General features: G+C 38.6%; 1 protein-coding gene and 1 non-coding gene across 34 annotated transcripts in view; both read right to left on the bottom strand.

The window, feature by feature from the left end:
• Positions 1-287: 287 nt before the first annotated feature.
• LOC114813565 lies at positions 288-425 on the bottom strand. Its single transcript, XR_003761282.1, has one exon. It is a non-coding gene; the product is annotated as a small nucleolar RNA SNORA7 (small nucleolar RNA).
• A 1,073-nt stretch (positions 426-1,498) lies between these two features.
• LRRFIP1 (LRR binding FLII interacting protein 1) overlaps positions 1,499-16,127 on the bottom strand; it is a 192,386-nt gene continuing 177,757 nt past the window's right edge. For 28 of the 33 annotated variants that reach the window (XM_007668358.3, XM_039912596.1, XM_039912599.1 and 25 more), the window contains one exon: positions 12,445-15,788. In XM_007668358.3, the coding sequence (XP_007666548.2) occupies positions 13,813-15,788 (1,976 nt within the window). In that variant the 3' untranslated portion in view covers positions 12,445-13,812. Of the gene's footprint in view, positions 2,444-4,839; positions 4,945-5,825; positions 5,906-6,537; positions 6,662-7,902; positions 7,953-12,444; positions 15,789-16,127 lie in introns of those variants that run through there. The other 5 variants (XM_007668442.4, XM_039912620.1, XM_039912622.1 and 2 more) reach the window with 1 other exon arrangement.

Raw genomic sequence — 16,127 nt, 5'->3', positions numbered from 1 at the left:
TTAGTTTGAAAGGGTCTAGCAATGACACTCCGAGCAATGACCACTTAACTTTTAAATAATATAGTCTTGTCTTATGCCGAGTCATTTCCGACCCACAGAGACACCACAGACACATCTCTCCCAGAACGCTCCGCTCTCCATCTGCAGTTGTTCTGGTAGTATATCCATTGAGTCTCCTTGGTAAAAATACAGAAGTGGTTTATCATTGCCACCTTCCGCGCAGTAAACTCAAGTCTCCACTCTCGACTTTCTCCCATGCCGCTCCTATCCAGCATGGGTGAGTTTTGACTTGTAGCAGATTACCTTCCACTCGCTAGCCACTGCCCAAGCTAGGAGTGGAATGGATAGGCCTCTACTTGATTCTCCCTCCCACAGCTGAGACCAGTAGAGTACTGGAAACTCTCCAGGTGCGACCCTGAGGGGAAATTAGAATAGTACTTTGATTTTATAAAGCACTTTCATTTCCAAAGCATTTTTCACATTACTTTGGTTCTTTTTAGGAAATGAAAACAATTTAAAGAGTGTTTTTTTTTCTACTGATTCACAACAAAAGGTTAAAGATTTGCAGCAGGCAGATAGGAAGAATGGTTCTCTAAGGAAAGAAACGCTTTTATGTAGAAGAGTAGAGTACCTGAATTCTGAATGAACTGCAGTATTTAAAGAACTGCTTTCTCCCAACCAACTCTGTCATTCAAAAAATGGTTTAATCTTTCCATTAAAGCCAGTCTACGTCAGAGGCCACTGAGTTTAGTTTCTAACTCACATTAAATTGCAAATTCCTTGGATAGTTTTATGGATAGACCAAAGATGTGGTGAATACTGTGAATAGACCAAAGAAGAAACTTATTTCCTTAGAAAATGTGAAAGGATTATAAAGTGTGTACCGCTTTATACGATCAGAATTGTGCAGTTTCAAACTTCTTTTAAGCAAATGAGTTTTTTGACAAATGTAGTGAGCTAACTGAAAAATGTAAAGAGGGCGGTCTTCGGTGGTACAGTAAAGGGGCTCTGAATGACTGCAGTTTCGAACTAGGAAACCCATGGGTAGAGTACGGGTTGGGGACTCATTCATTCATCCAATCGTATTTATTGAGCGGCTTACTGTGTGCAGAGCACTATACTAAGTGCTTGGAATGTACAATTCGGCAACAGATAGAGGCAATCCCTGCCCAACAATGGGCTCACAGTCTAAAAGAAGAACTCAGAAGGACTTGGGTTCTAATCTCAGCTCTGCCACTTGTCGGTTGTGTAAATTTGGGGCAATTCACTTCATTTTTTGGGTCTCAATTACTTCATCTGTAAAATGGGGATTAAGGCCGTGAGCCCCATGTAGGGCGTGAACAGTGTCCAACCTGATTAGTTTGAGTCTACTCCAGCATTTACTTAGAGCATTTCCTGGAACATTGTAAACACAAATACCATATTAAAAAGTTAATAAAAGCTCTTCAAGCAATCTGAAGTTTTTTTGATAATGACACAATGGGCAGACAAGACATCCTTTTTTTTTTTTTTTTTTAACATGACATTTCTCTTTTTATTTTTGCCAACAGTACATCCTTTAAAAGAAGTTAACAACTTCAATTCCAAATATAAGGATTAAATAATACAAATAAAAAGCTGTCATTTTCAGTGAAGCTAATGCCTATTTACCCTGAAATAAAATATTTTATGATTGAACCAATGAAAAAATTCCTATTGAACACCTTCATTTATTATCCACAGAGAGTCTTTTAAGGTCACTTTTGCTTCTAAGACCATCTTCTCTTGTTTCCGACGAAGGAGTTTTGTTTCATAATGGCTTATGGTTCCACAGTGTTTTGTGTATGAAAAGCAGAGGTTATGATTATACTACTTAAGTCACTAAAATAGCAGATTCTGCCATGAAAGGAAGTCCAAAAATTATGTATTTTTGCTCATTTTTCAACAAGACAATTAAAAAGACAATTCGAGTCCTATTTTAATCTTAACCTTGAACACCATTTTAAATGGCAATTAATGCTCCTGTGCCTTTCTAGATGAGAAAGTTACATGATGCCTAATGTGCTTGTTCAGTTACGTACAGGTACTGTATCGGTACCACAAATATTGTGTGAAAGGGCATCGGTAGGCACAACCCCTGGATCAATTTCCCCTTCAGGAATGGACGGGGTGGCTACAGGTTCGAATCTGTTGACTACCACCGTTTGGTGGCACCTAACAAATGAGCGCATGCCTTATAGTGTTGTTTTTCCCTCTCTCGGAAGGCATGGTGCAAAGAAGCACTCCTAATGGAGAGACTCATCTGCAGAGGTGTCCTCATTCTGTCAAGAAGATTTCCATTCCGAGCTGGTATTTACTGCTGTGACAAGAAAGCACTTCGATTAGCTTTCATCTTTTCCAGCCGTTTCACTAAGTGGCCATTGCTCATCTCGAGTTCTTCAGTTTTATCCAATGCAGAACGAAGCTGGAGATAGAGACGGAAAACCTGTCAGGCTATCAGAATCTTTCCAACTTAAAAAGTAATATATTCAATTTTGGGGTTATACCAACATTCATTCCCTGAGTTTGATTTTTCCATAATTTCAATGGCATGTTAGTGGTTAGCGAGGTGATTGCCTGGGACAAAATGTAGGTCCTGTAAATTCTAAGAAATGACCACCGTGTCTTCATTTATGACTTGTTTGACCCATAATCCTATGCCTCAGATAGCTCATCTGTAAAATGGGGATTAAGACTGTGAGCCCCAATTGGGACATGGACTATGTCCAACCTGATTAGCTTAAATCTACTCCAGGGTTTAGGACATAATAAGCACTCCAATACCATAAAAAACAACCAAAAAAACCCTCCCTTCAAAATACGAGGAATTTGTATTCATTAATGAATAAGGCAGCATAACAGTATCTTTCTTTTGGGCATATAATGGTCTATGAGGAGCCAAATTCACACAAAAATAAGTAGTTACTCTGTGTGCAAGAAGGAGGTAGAGAATTAAGGATAACTGGGGTGGTAGAGGGAAGTTGGGGTGAACGCTGAGGCAGAATTGGTCTAGAGAGTAAAACTCCACCTCTTCCAGTTAGTTGGGAAAAATTATGAATACAATGAAAGTAAAGGTCCAGTTAAGTATGGATATGGAACTAGTTCCTATAGATTAAAAAAACTCATGGTGATTTTATACTGCCAAGTAGATATCAAGTGATTATTCTGGCAACTGTTCATAAAGTTTTTCTATAATCCGTATATTTAAGTTACAGTTTACACTAAAATGGAATAGTTCTGAAACAAAATATCAATCCAACTCTTGAAAATAACTTAGAGGGCAACAATCAATCAATTATATTTGTTGACTGCTTACTGTCTACAGAGCACTGTACTAAGCGCTTGGGAGAGTATACCAGAGTTGGAAGACAACATTCCGCACCCACAAGGAGCTTACAATGTAGAGGCGGAAGCAGATGTTAAAATAAATTATGGATATGTACTAAAGTGCTGTGGGGATATACTTTAAGCAGCAGCAGCAGCAGCACGGAGAAGCAGCGTGGCTCAGTGGAAAGAGCATGGGCTTTGGAGTCAGGGCTCATGAGTTCGAATCCCAGCTCTGCCACTTGTCGGCTGTGTGACTGTGGGCAAGTCACTTAACTTCTCTGTGCCTCAGTTACCTCATCTGGAAAATGGGGATTAAGACTGTGAGCCCCACGTGGGACAACCTGATTCCCCTATGTCTACCCCAGTGCTTAGAACAGTGCTCGGCACATAGTAAGCGCTTAACAAATACCAACATTATTATTATTATTATTTAAGATGCAGGGCTAGCTTGTCTCTAGGCTGTTAACTCATTGTGGGAAGGGAGTGTGTCTGTTATATTGTACTCTCCCAAGTGCTTAGCACAGTGCTCTGCACACAGTAAGTGCTCAATACAATTGACTATTGCGTGGATATACATAAACAGAAGACATTTCTCTGTGTGTGTGTGTGTGTCTTTCAACCTAAAGGATATATGTAATTCCAATCCTTGGATTTAAGATGCTTGTGACAGATTTTTACTGGTCTATATAAGTGGGGTGATTTTTCACTCTTACCACAGTGGTAGCAGCTTCAATTACATGAGCAGATGTACCTTCACCCTTAGCTTAATAACTCCAACAGCAACATATGTAAGATTTCGACATAAATTCTTTATCTCGACAAAGTGGAGGGCAAATCATCTGCCTACAAAAGCTTACCAACATTTCTCCTCTAACTTTTCCCACCTAACTGGAGAAAGATAATCACTTACATTTTAACTCATTCTCCCTCAACATGCAAGCTCAACTCCTCTTCCTGGCAAAATATGCCTGTTCCCTATCCCGCCTGGAAATAACTAGCTCTTTTTCACCTTTAAATTGTAAACTCATGGTGGGCAGGGAGGGTGTCAAACAACTGGTATAGTGTACTCGCCCAAGTGCTTAGTACAGTGCTCTGCACAAAGTAACCACTCAATAAATATGACTGCCTATATTTGGTTCATTGTACAAAGCTGCTTGTATGTCCTTCCATATGTTGGTCTGCAAATGCATGCTTAGTACAGGGCTTTGCACATAGTAAGCACTCAATAAATACATTCAAATGAATGAATGCTTCTGTTGGCTAGGCACTGCCTGTCTCCAACTTGTTTCTTTCAGTAGTCCACTGGATGACACTTCTAAGAGAGACAGGAAAGGATGGAATAAAGGGAAGGAAAGAGCAGAAGATACAATGGGGGTAAAAGGTGAGGAGAGAAACACCCTAATGGTCCTTTCAGCGGTGAGAATGTCTTTCTATTCCCCAAAGAATAACACTGCTAGCATTCTTTTCATAAAACAGCCATGGCAAATGGATTACCTCTCTTTGGAGTTTACGTTTTTCAGCTTTCAATTCATCCTCTACCTTTTCTGCATTTTCAGCAGCTGATTTATAGCGGGTTACCTGACCCTCCAATCGTATTACCTAAAGGTTAGAACCAAACAAAATTAAAACCAAAAGATTCAGTTACATAACAAAAAAAAGCCCCCAGGGCCCAGATTTCTTTTCTTATAGGCAGGAAAGAAAAAAACTAAAAAATGATAGGAATTAGGATCACCACTAATCTGAAAAAGTCCTATGCTTTGGAAGGGAAAAAGAGTACCAAAATGCATTTTTCCCTTCTCCAGCTTGATTTTTACCACATAACAAAACTCCCTTGTCAGCTGATTTCCTCTTTACCAAGTAGCTGGGCTGCTGGCAGGTACATGTATATGCAATTAGCCTGATTTGCTGATCTTCCTTTCCTTCCCCCTCACCTCCTCTTCCCAGGGACAGCCATGATCCAAGCCAAAAACAGCTATTCCTATTAGAAGCTCCAATCATCTCCACCTTTTTCCATCTCCCACTGTAGACTGCAACCTCCTTATGGGCAAGGAACATATCTGCTAATTCTGTTCTAGCGTATTCTCCCATGTGTTTAGTACAGTGCTGTGCACATAGTAATATGATTGATTGATCATGGAGAGCTTTTCTTTACATTATTTTATTATTATTATTCTCAACCTCAAAACAGCTGTTCCCGAGTATCTGGTCTAGCTACAATCTGATGGCTCCTTCCTTCAGATTCCATAGAGTTCTTTAGTCTCTTTCATCCTGCAAAACCTGGGTAGAACTCCACAGGGAAAAGGTTTTTTTTGTTTTTTTGGGGGGGATAATCCTGGTTTAAACTCAACAGAACATAAGATTTCTGTCTATTAATCCCACTAACAGATTAATACTTCTGACAACTCAAACTTGGGTTTACTATATATGTTAAAAATAAAAATCTAGTTTGGCAGTCCAGTCTTTTGGCAGTGAATACATACATTTTGTTCCAATGTGGTTATCTCCTGTTCAGATTTTGCGAGTTTAAATTTGAGGTCGCTGATCTGTCTATTGGCATCTCCTAAACAAGGTTGGGGGCGAAAAAGGAAACATCTACTAAACTCCTAAGACATTGAAAGGTGAAATAACCATGGGGGGTCAGATCCTCTCCTAGAAACTAGTTTTACCACAAAGAGAATATTATTCCTGCACCCCTAAGAGATTTGGTGCGGTTGAAGAGCAATATCGTGAGGATTCCCGAAATGAGGCTACCACATATTTACAACTCCAGCAATTGCTCTGACTAATCCAAGGGCTCCATTAGTGAGCCAGACATCACCTAAAATAGTTGCTTTGGGGAGGTGAAGGATTTAGGGCAGTATTGCCCCTAAAGGTGTAATTCACTAACCACCAATATCACGCAATTAGAAAAATATTGCTTGTGGACCTTTCAAATACTATCAATACTTCAGAAACTGCTCCTCAAAATACATAACTCTATCCATCAGCTGGAATCTAAATTCTGAACTGAAGATCCTATTTCAAGGGAATCCCTACCACCCTGCCCCCACCCAAGGCTTAGAATCCAACTATCTTAAAGGTTTTCAGGAAGCCGGAGATTTTTCTGGGAATTCATGGACTGTCTTTACCATTGCCCCTATTCAAGCTCGCTGCATTGGAAATGCAAATTTAGGTAGAAAATTCAACATTTACTTTGTAGATCAATTATGTGCACATCTGTCCCATTTTCCAAAACTTCAATTTCAGAGCGTATGTTTTCCGTCTTGGCGCTCTTCTGCCTTTCTCCTGGTTGCTCTTTCAATTTCTTCACCTGAAACTACCAAATACATTTGCTTATTAAATCTTTGTGAAATCAAAATGTTCTTCACTGTATATCAGGATGGAAATAGGTACACCCAGTCCATTTAGAATGCTGGTATTGCATTCTTGCTGAATCCCACATTGCAGGACAACTTGCATTGTGATACTCACCATGTGCTTCTATTTCTTCCAACACTGCATCTCACTGAATCCAGACGGGATAGTTATCAAAAGAATATTCCTTAATTCTGCCATCTAGGTCTAGCCAAAATGCATAGTGAAAACATGTACTCTGGCAAAAGTGCAGTGAATTTTAGGGGAAGCAGGGTGGTCTATTGGAAAGAGCATGGGACTAGGAATTAGAGGACCTGGGTTCAAATCCCAACTCTGCCACTTGTCTGCTATGTGACCTTGTGCAAGTCCCTGAACTTCTCTGTGCCTCAGTTCCCTCATGTGCAAAACGGGGATTCAATACTTGTGCTCTCTCCTGCTTAGACTGTGAGGCCCATGTGTGACCTGATTATCATATATCTACCCCAACGCTTAGTACCATGCTTGGCACATGGTAAAGCGTTTATCTAGTTCCCCAATTTTTTTATGATTACTATTATGAATGGCTCTCTGTGCACCACCTGCTCCGAAGTTTCAGCTTGCTTCGCTCCTTCTTAGCTCTTCTGCAAAATACAGTTTCCAACCCTGGACTACACAATTGGTCTAGATCTCTTCTATACCTGTGGGTTTATGAACATAGACAAAATAATGGCAGAAGAGAATCGACGTATGCTGGGCCAAATTTGCCTCCATATCTTTCTTCTGAAAAACATTCATCTTCACAGAAGAAATTCATTTAAGAGGAAAAAATGCCTAATTCATGGGAGATTTTTTCCATTTCAGTCAATACAGTTCATTCAGTTCTTCCCAGACTTGACACTAGAAGTTTTGACTAGAATTAGGGTGTGTTTTTCTGACAACCTGAGCCTTTTTGGATCCAGAATGACAGTGGAAAAAAAAAATCAATGGTTGTATGCACATGTACCATGTCAGACATCCTGATTACTAAAAAGCATGGGTATTCCTTAATATCAAGGGTTTTCAAGGCACAGCCCCTTGGGTGTACTTAATTTTGGATATCATGTCCTAGGAAGTCTTTCATTGTTGTTACGAAATATAGGTACAGGTGATACCTATAGTAAAATCAAAGTTGAAAATGCATCACTAAGGGAAATTACAAAGTAACAGTGAACAGAAGTTTGTTACCTTTTCTAATACTGATTCTCCATCATCGATACACTTTTTCTGCCTACTGTCTAAAAGAAGAAAATAAGTGGGTTTCAGAGATATTGCTGAACATGAATCTTAGCCTCTACATTATTTAATGAAAAATTGATCATTCAGGTTAGTGAAACTAATGATGAACGTAGTTATACACGTACCACAGTGAATGAGGTCACAGACACGACTGGGGAAGGGTTTCAGCCAAGGAAGGTTGTATTAACCTCACAGAGCATCCAGCTGCATGCAAACACTATCTTCTACTTTAGGTGAGCATGCATACAAAACTGCAATACAAAAATCTCAAAGCTTTACAGTTTAATATCATTAGCAAAGTATAAACACACCTGTCAGGACTAGCTTATCACAAATATCTTCAGGATTTTCTTCAACTCTAACTCTAGTTTTCCTCAGCAATAACTTTTCCCCCACTCAAAACTCATTATGGGCAAGAAGCCTGTCTGTTAATTCTGTTTTAGTGTACTCCCTGAAGTGCTTAGCACATAGTAAGTGCTCAGTAAATACCATTGATTGATCTAGGCCCATAATACCAATTGAGCTTATTTTTTTAATAGTTCACCAAAACAGGTAGCAATAACATAACTAGGTCAAACAAGTTCAACTATTAATTTTAGTTAGAAGATAATACTTTGCTTTTGTAATATTCTACCACAAGGAGTGCAAAATACTTTAGTAGACTCCTTCACAGTAACACTTTAAGGTTGTTAATAAGGACTATTATCTTAAATAGGGAAATTATGGCAAGAACTAAAGATTCTTGTCTGAAGTGGAGGGGGGAGAGATGAAATTACACCGCAATTTCAAGTAATCAACACAAGAACTCAAATATATTAAACGAGCCCATTGTTCTCTTCTCGATACACTATTTGTTTCTCATCTCTAACCTGTGATTTTATTTTATTTTTTTTTACAGAATTAGGCAAAAAAAGTAATGCAGTTCAATATCCACTCTTATCTTTAATTAATAAAACCTATGAAAAAATCCACTTACAAAAACACCTTTTAGGGAAAGTTATGAGGGAAAACCTCTCCCCAAGGCTTAACCGAATAACAGAATGAACTGTGTTACATTTCACTGAGGGAAATGGAATTGGTCTTCTGAATCCTCCATTCCTCACCTTCCATTTTCGCCACACCTAGAGCCTCTTTGGTAGCAGTAAATTCATTCTTTCCTTTCAACAACACTTTTAGTTACACCTATTTCATAGATCAATGAATTGAAAGCAAAATAGGAGAAGGGAGTCAAAGCAGAAATGATTAAATGATGAAATTTCTTTAATCTGTTAAGGAAATAATATGGAAAACCTTGGGAAATGAGAAGCTAAAAATTCTCCAAAGCAAGACTATACCAAATGCTCTTTTTTTTTTGGTCTGCAAGACTTATCCTTGGGAACCTGAGGAGCCTCATGATGTTCAATTTAAAAATTAAAAGTAGAAACTGTATGGATAATTTAAATATGGTGCAGGAACATAAGGAAAAGATCAAAGTAAATAAAATTTTCAAAAAAACATTTTAAGAATAAAAAAATTAGTTAATGAGCATAGAAAAAAGGAAACAGAACAATTAGATATTGAAAAGTGAACTAGGAATCAAAAGTGAATTACCTATAAATGACAGAACTCATCTTCCCTCCCAAGCCTTCTCTTCCCTAGAACTTTTCCATCACTGTTACCACCACCATCCTTCTTTTCACAAGCCCACAAACTTGGCTTTATCTTTGGCTCTTCACTCTCCTTCAACCTGCACATCCAATCATCAAATCCTATCAGTTTTATCTAGCGTCACATCTCCAAAATATGCCCTTTCCTCTCAACCCAAACTGGCACTGTGCTGGTGTAAGCCCTTATCTCCCATCTAGACTACTGCAACAGCCTCACTGCTGATCTGCCTCGTTGCTCATCTCCCTGCCTCGAGCCTCTTCCCTCTCCATTCCACACTTCATTCTGCTGCCTGGATCATTCTTTTAGAAAATCACTCCATACACGTCCCCAGTGCTCAAAAAATCCTCAATAGCTGAACACCCATCTCTGCATCAAGCAGAAACTCCTCACTATTGGCTTTAAGGCAACCCAATCAATTATCCGCCCTTCTGCCTACTACTATCAATCACCTCCTACTAAGACCCAATCCACGTACTTCACTCCTCTAATACCAATCGATTCACTGTGCCTCTCTTTCATCTCTCTTGCCTTGGACCAACTGCCCATGCCCACCCTCCCTCCTGTCTGAAGATAGACTAGAGGTGTGCTGTATGTGAAGGGGTGGAGGGTGGATTTCAAAGCCCTACTAAAATCACATCTCCACCGGAAAGCCTTCTCTGACTAATCTCCCCTCTCCCATTCCCACTTTCTCTCCCTGTTGCACCAACTACATGCTTGAGCTTGTATCCGTTAAGCATTAAGATACTTACCCTATCCCCCACAGCCATTAAGTGCTTGTCTTCATATTGCTTCCCCTACCTATAATTTAAATATTTGCGTCCTCCACTAGATTGTAACCTCTCCCAAGGCCTGAGTACAATGCTGTGCACACTGCAAGAACTCAACAGATACTGTTGACTGATTGAGGAAAACCATAGGAAGCAGTATGGCCTAGTGCAAAGATTATGAGCCTGGGAGTCCCAGCACCTTGGAGTTTCAGCACCATCACTAACGTACTGTGTGACTTGGACATGTCCCTTCACTTCGCTGGGTCTCAGTTTCTTCTCCTGTAAGATGGGGATTCAATAACTGACCTCCCTCCTACTTAGACTGCGAGTCCCAGTTGGGGCAGGGACTGTGACCTGATTATCTTGTATCTTTTTTTTTTTTTAAATGGTATCTGTTAAGTACCTACTATGTGCCAAGCACTGAACTAAGTGCTGGAGAAATACTAAGATGATCAGGCTGGACACAGTCCCTGCCCCACATAGGACTCACAGCCTTAATCACCACCTGAGTCACAGAGAAGTTAAGTGGCTTGCCCAAGGCCACAGAGCAGACAAGTAGTGGATCCAGGATTTGAACCGAGGTCCTTTGAGTCCCAGGCCTGAGCTCTTTCCACATTGGGCAATGCTGCTTCTCTATCCCAGTGCTTAATACAGTGTTTGGCACATAGTAACAGCTTAATAAATATCATTTAAAAAAGCAAAATGAATTACTTTAGTATTCAGTGTCATCCGAATGTGTAATACTGGTCCCCAAATTTCATTTGGGATCTCTGTCAAAATCCTCCTCTTATGGAGAACATCCCAAATGCTTATTTTGAAACCTACTTTATTTCACTTCTGTTTTTATGGTTGTAGCCAAGACATGAATTTCCTTTAAGACAGCAAGTTCTCTTAGCACAAGGACTAGCAGCATTTCTGGACTGACTTTCACAACGTCAAGCATATGGTGAGCCCTATGTATTGAAAAGAATGATTATGAAATATCAGGAAGTAAACTCATTAGGTCTCCTCATTGTTAGCTGAACACAGCCAAATTTTAAATGAAAAACTGCAATTCTCAAATGTTAAAAGCCTTTTTCTTTTTAAAAATAAATTCCAAAGCAAATATCAATTAATTATCTTTTAGTTCTCAGAAAACTTTTCTAAATATTTTCCCCCTTCATTGTATACCTGTACTAACTGTAAGAAATGAGGTGTTTTGGAGCAGATGTACATTTTATATTTTTCTCTTGAACTTACATTGGCTTAGGAAGGAGTAGTTATTATATACATTGGGAACACATCCACCAACTCTCTTACATTGTGCTCTCACAGGCGTTTAATACGATGCTCTATATACAGTAAGTGCTCAGTAAATTTGATTGATGCTGCTGATGTGATTTCTCTCTTTACTCTGCATTATCACCTGGGAATGAAACCCTACATTGGGTGAAACAGCATGTGAAATCAAGTGAAAGAACCTAGGAACTACTGTTAATTACCACAATGGGGTAATGAGGAAAATTATGCGATTTCCTCATGGATACAAGCTTTGAAAATTAGAGGGACACTCATTTTCAGGGGTGGTAGAGAGCTCACTGTGGGCAGGAAATGTGTGTTATATTGTTATATGTACTCTCCCAAGCACTTAGTACAGTGCCCTACACACAGTAAGTGCTCAGTAAATACCGCTGACTGACTGACAGAATCTTGCCAAGGCCAGCAAGCATTCTGGTGCCTTCTAGCCTTATGATTCTTGGCTAGTAAGAGCGCCAATGATTTGCCCAATTTTCCAAAAAATTGAGTGGGCTTTGTCACTCTATTGCTGGCTCAGGGTGATCTAGAATCTGGAAACAAAGTAGAAATACAGTTGACACTCTCTGTATATTTCCAAAATATTGCCACAGGTTGACATTGTTGAAAAATGGAGTAAAATTACATTTTTGAGCTTCAGCATCTTTCTAATCAAGAAAAAGTGTGGAAAGCTACAAAACAAATGGCAGAGAAATTCAAACTTCTTTGCAAATACTATTTAGAGAAATACTTGCCAAACCCAGAATAATTCTACATAATGGGAAAACAGTGCTTGTCAGACTTCTTAAATTATAAAATGTTTTTATTTCAATTATATACAACTTAGTACATTTGTTATATCAAATACTGTTAAAGACTTGGTCTATGGGCACTCAGTTTTCTTGTGTAACAGCAAAACAAAGCCAAAGAATATAACTACAAATGTCAACAGTTTTCAAAATATGCATTCCCTTTGAATTTTAACATTTGAACATTTTAACAGTTATTTTTTTAACATACAAAACATACATTTCCTTCAGGCAGGTCAAATCTAGAATTTTCCACGAGGAAATTAATAAGCAAAAATGTGGTGGTATTCCAGGTAGCAATCAGGATGAATTCTGTTATTTAAGACTCAAACCCATTTTGTTACTAGGAGCTTGGTTTTGAACAGTACTATTAAATATCTTTGGTCAGGACTACCTCAATAAAATTCAGACATTCAAAAAATACCAGCAAAAAGGAAGACCCATTTAAAAAAATTATACTTCTTCCCCCAAAATGCAAAATGCTATTTAAACAATCTCTCGGAAAAAATAGACTTTATGATTTTGCAAAAAATGCACCAGATAGAAAATCTGCCCACATCAAGTGAACTAAAACTTTACTATAAAACAATGAAAAAGTCCAAATATGTTTTAAAGTATTGTTCAGAAGACTTGATTTTGTAGACACACATAGTCCTTAGAAAGGAATAAATAGCTAATAGCCTTAAGACTTTCAGGCTTCACTTTTAAAAAAATGAAGTTTTTTGTTTGTTTTTTTTTTTATAAGGAGCAGATCAGATTTTCACTTAAGTATAATACGGCAGCTCATCAGGTATAAATTACATACTACTTACTTTAGAGGGTTTCCATTAAAATGGGAAGAATAGTTTTAGCAACTATATTTTAAGCCTGAGGCAAGCCAAGTTGAGGATTTAGTACAGCTTACTGATGTCAAAATGCTATTTGATGGTTTCAGTGAAGTAGCAAAGACATGGCTACCAGCAGACAAACTAACAAACTAAGGACGGGAATCAAATAAACTGAAGTAACTTTGAATTTCAACAGAAAACAAGTGAATATTATTAATTTGTTTTTGTCTGTTAATTAAGCTTAAGCAAATATAACTGTGCACCATGTTCTAATTTTGATGATATGGTTATGGTTATAAACCCAAGAGATTAAATACGAGTCAACAGATTTAAAAAGATCTGTGTCTTAACATAAGTAAATAACTTGGTCACTTGTGGTATTTAGTACATACTCACTACAACATATTTTATAATTCTCACCAGTAAAGACAAACAAGTTTTCCTAATATATTGTGCAAAGTGCATTTCTTCCTTTAAATGTTTTCTCCTTAATCTGATTTTATGATCCATAACCAGCATCAGTGTTCCTAAGTGTACTCATGATAGCATGCAATCTTCCTTATTTTTACCTTTCCCCTTGCTACCCCCTCTGATATCCTCTTTGCTTCCTGATGGGAACTTTCCCAACTGCTCCACTGGGTCATCCATTCTTTCTGCATCAATACTATCTAGAGCACTTTCAGCAGTTTCTATTTGGTCCTCTGATTCCTCCTCAGTAATTTCTCCTTGAGTTAGGGCACTAGTTTCCTCTGAAACATTTGTATTTTCTTGTTGGGTCCTCGAGGATACTTCTTCATTCTCCAGCTCGTGTGTCTTGCATTCATGGGTACTTTGTTCACTGGTATTCTTTAGGGCATTATCACTTGTGTCCTTGAATGTACTATCAGTTTGGGGGTTATCTGTATTATCTGATTCTCTGGGCCCATTAACTTCGGCTGCTGATATTGTTTCATCATCAGGACCACTTTTTTCACCCGCTTCCACTGTACTTTCATTTTCTTGACCCTTTACTTCATCTGTCTCTAGATTAAGCCTCCCCTCTAACTCAGCTTTAGGTTTTTCGGGACAATCCACAGGCATACTAGTATTTGCCAAAGTTTCCTGCTCTTTAACTTCAGCTACCACATCTTGTTTGTCTGTTGGCTGAATGCAATCTTCAATTTCTACCTGCTCCTTCTCTTTAACTTCACTTAAGTCTGCATCGTGAAATACCACCTCACTTTTAACATCTTCAAATGATTCACTGGGGGTACACAGTGCTTTTTTCTTTTTGTTTTTCTTTTTCTTGTTTTTTGTTTTTTTCTGTGATGAATTACTTGTGTCATTGCTTGATTCAATTGTTTCTTCCTGTTGATCAGAAATACCCACTTCCTGGCTACCATCTTCTGCCTTTTTACCATCTTTTTCTTCAAGAGCTACAGTTAAATTTGGAGATTCACCTTCCATTTCCAAGGTGCTACCATCTACTTCGTCCAGCTGACTACTCTCAGCTGGAGAACACTGAATTCTTTGAGTTTCTGTCTGGGAGAGCGCCTCTTCCTTCAATTCAGTTTCCTTCTCTTCACTGATTTTGGGACTGACTTGTTCTTTATTCTGGTCTTCTTTATTAAGACTAGTGTCTAGAAGTGATTCCTTAGGCTTCAATGCTTCCCCATTTCCTTGGTCCTTTTCTAAGTCATTCAATACTTTCAACACTTCAGAGCTACCTACCAAATCCTTTTCATTTTGTATATCTGTATCATTTCCAGACTCTGATAGATTCCTTTTGCAGGCCAAATCTGGAGGAATTCTATCTCCAGCCTCAGCTCCCCCGCTGCTATCACCTTCTTTCCCCTTTGGCATGACTTCTTGTTCTCCCAAAGTATGATCACTATCTGAGAAGAGAGGCAAAACCTCTGATGAATCAACTAAACTCACTGATTCATTTTGACTTTCATTAGCTGCATAAGCTACTGCAACTTCTGATGTTCCTAAATTACCAGATTCAGGGCATAGTTTCCCAATATCCTTTCCTTCACTAGGTTTTAAATCTTCGGGTTGGTCTTTTTGCTGCTTTGGGACAAATTCTTGGCTTTCGTTTTGGACAATCATATCCCCAGGATGCTGGTGTGTACCTGGTGTTTCCTGATTGTGTTTCAAGTTTTCATGATTTAAATCACACAAGGGGTCAGACTCCTTAGTAACCACTGAGAAAGCTAAAGTCTTATCACTTGATATGTACTTATCCTTGCTAAACTCAACTTGTTTTCCACTTGGTGGAAAAGAATTACCCTCTGGAATTTCACTTCTAATTTGCTCCTCATTTTCACTATTTGCTAACATCCCTGGTGATGTGGCATTGTCTTCAATGGTTTTCTTAGACTCTGCATTTTCATCAGGATGTAAAGTCTTTATTTCCGTAAAGTCCTTTACAGTGTCCTCTTTGTGTTGCTCATGCTCAGTGTTCTGCAAGATTTCTCTTTTCCCCACATTCTCCAAAATCTCATTTTTCATCTCCACTTCATTGGTTCTTCCTAAAAGACCATTGAGAAAATTGAAGGGACCACATGATGTGGTGACCACTTAATCGCTAGGTAAAAACATTCTCAACCCCCATTCCCAAAGAAAAAGAATCGAAGACTCACAGTTAATCAAAGATCAGCCTTTGCCAATTTTGTGCGGCAAAGCAGGAATTGAATTAGTAAATTGTCAAACAGTGAAACCCACCACCACCTGAAAGGCAAAAGTGTTTTTCTGGCACTTTATGTGAACTGATTTTTGAAGAAGAAATCCAGAACTTTGCCAAACAGAAAGAGCATTACTACAGGTAGCACAATGAAAACTAAGACAGTGAACAATAACAGACTTTAGAA

This window comes from Ornithorhynchus anatinus, chromosome 7, assembly GCF_004115215.2.
Source record: "Ornithorhynchus anatinus isolate Pmale09 chromosome 7, mOrnAna1.pri.v4, whole genome shotgun sequence".
Lineage (NCBI taxonomy): Eukaryota > Metazoa > Chordata > Mammalia > Monotremata > Ornithorhynchidae > Ornithorhynchus > Ornithorhynchus anatinus.
Note: the sequence above shows the minus strand (reverse complement) of the source record. Positions and strands in the feature narration are given on the sequence as shown.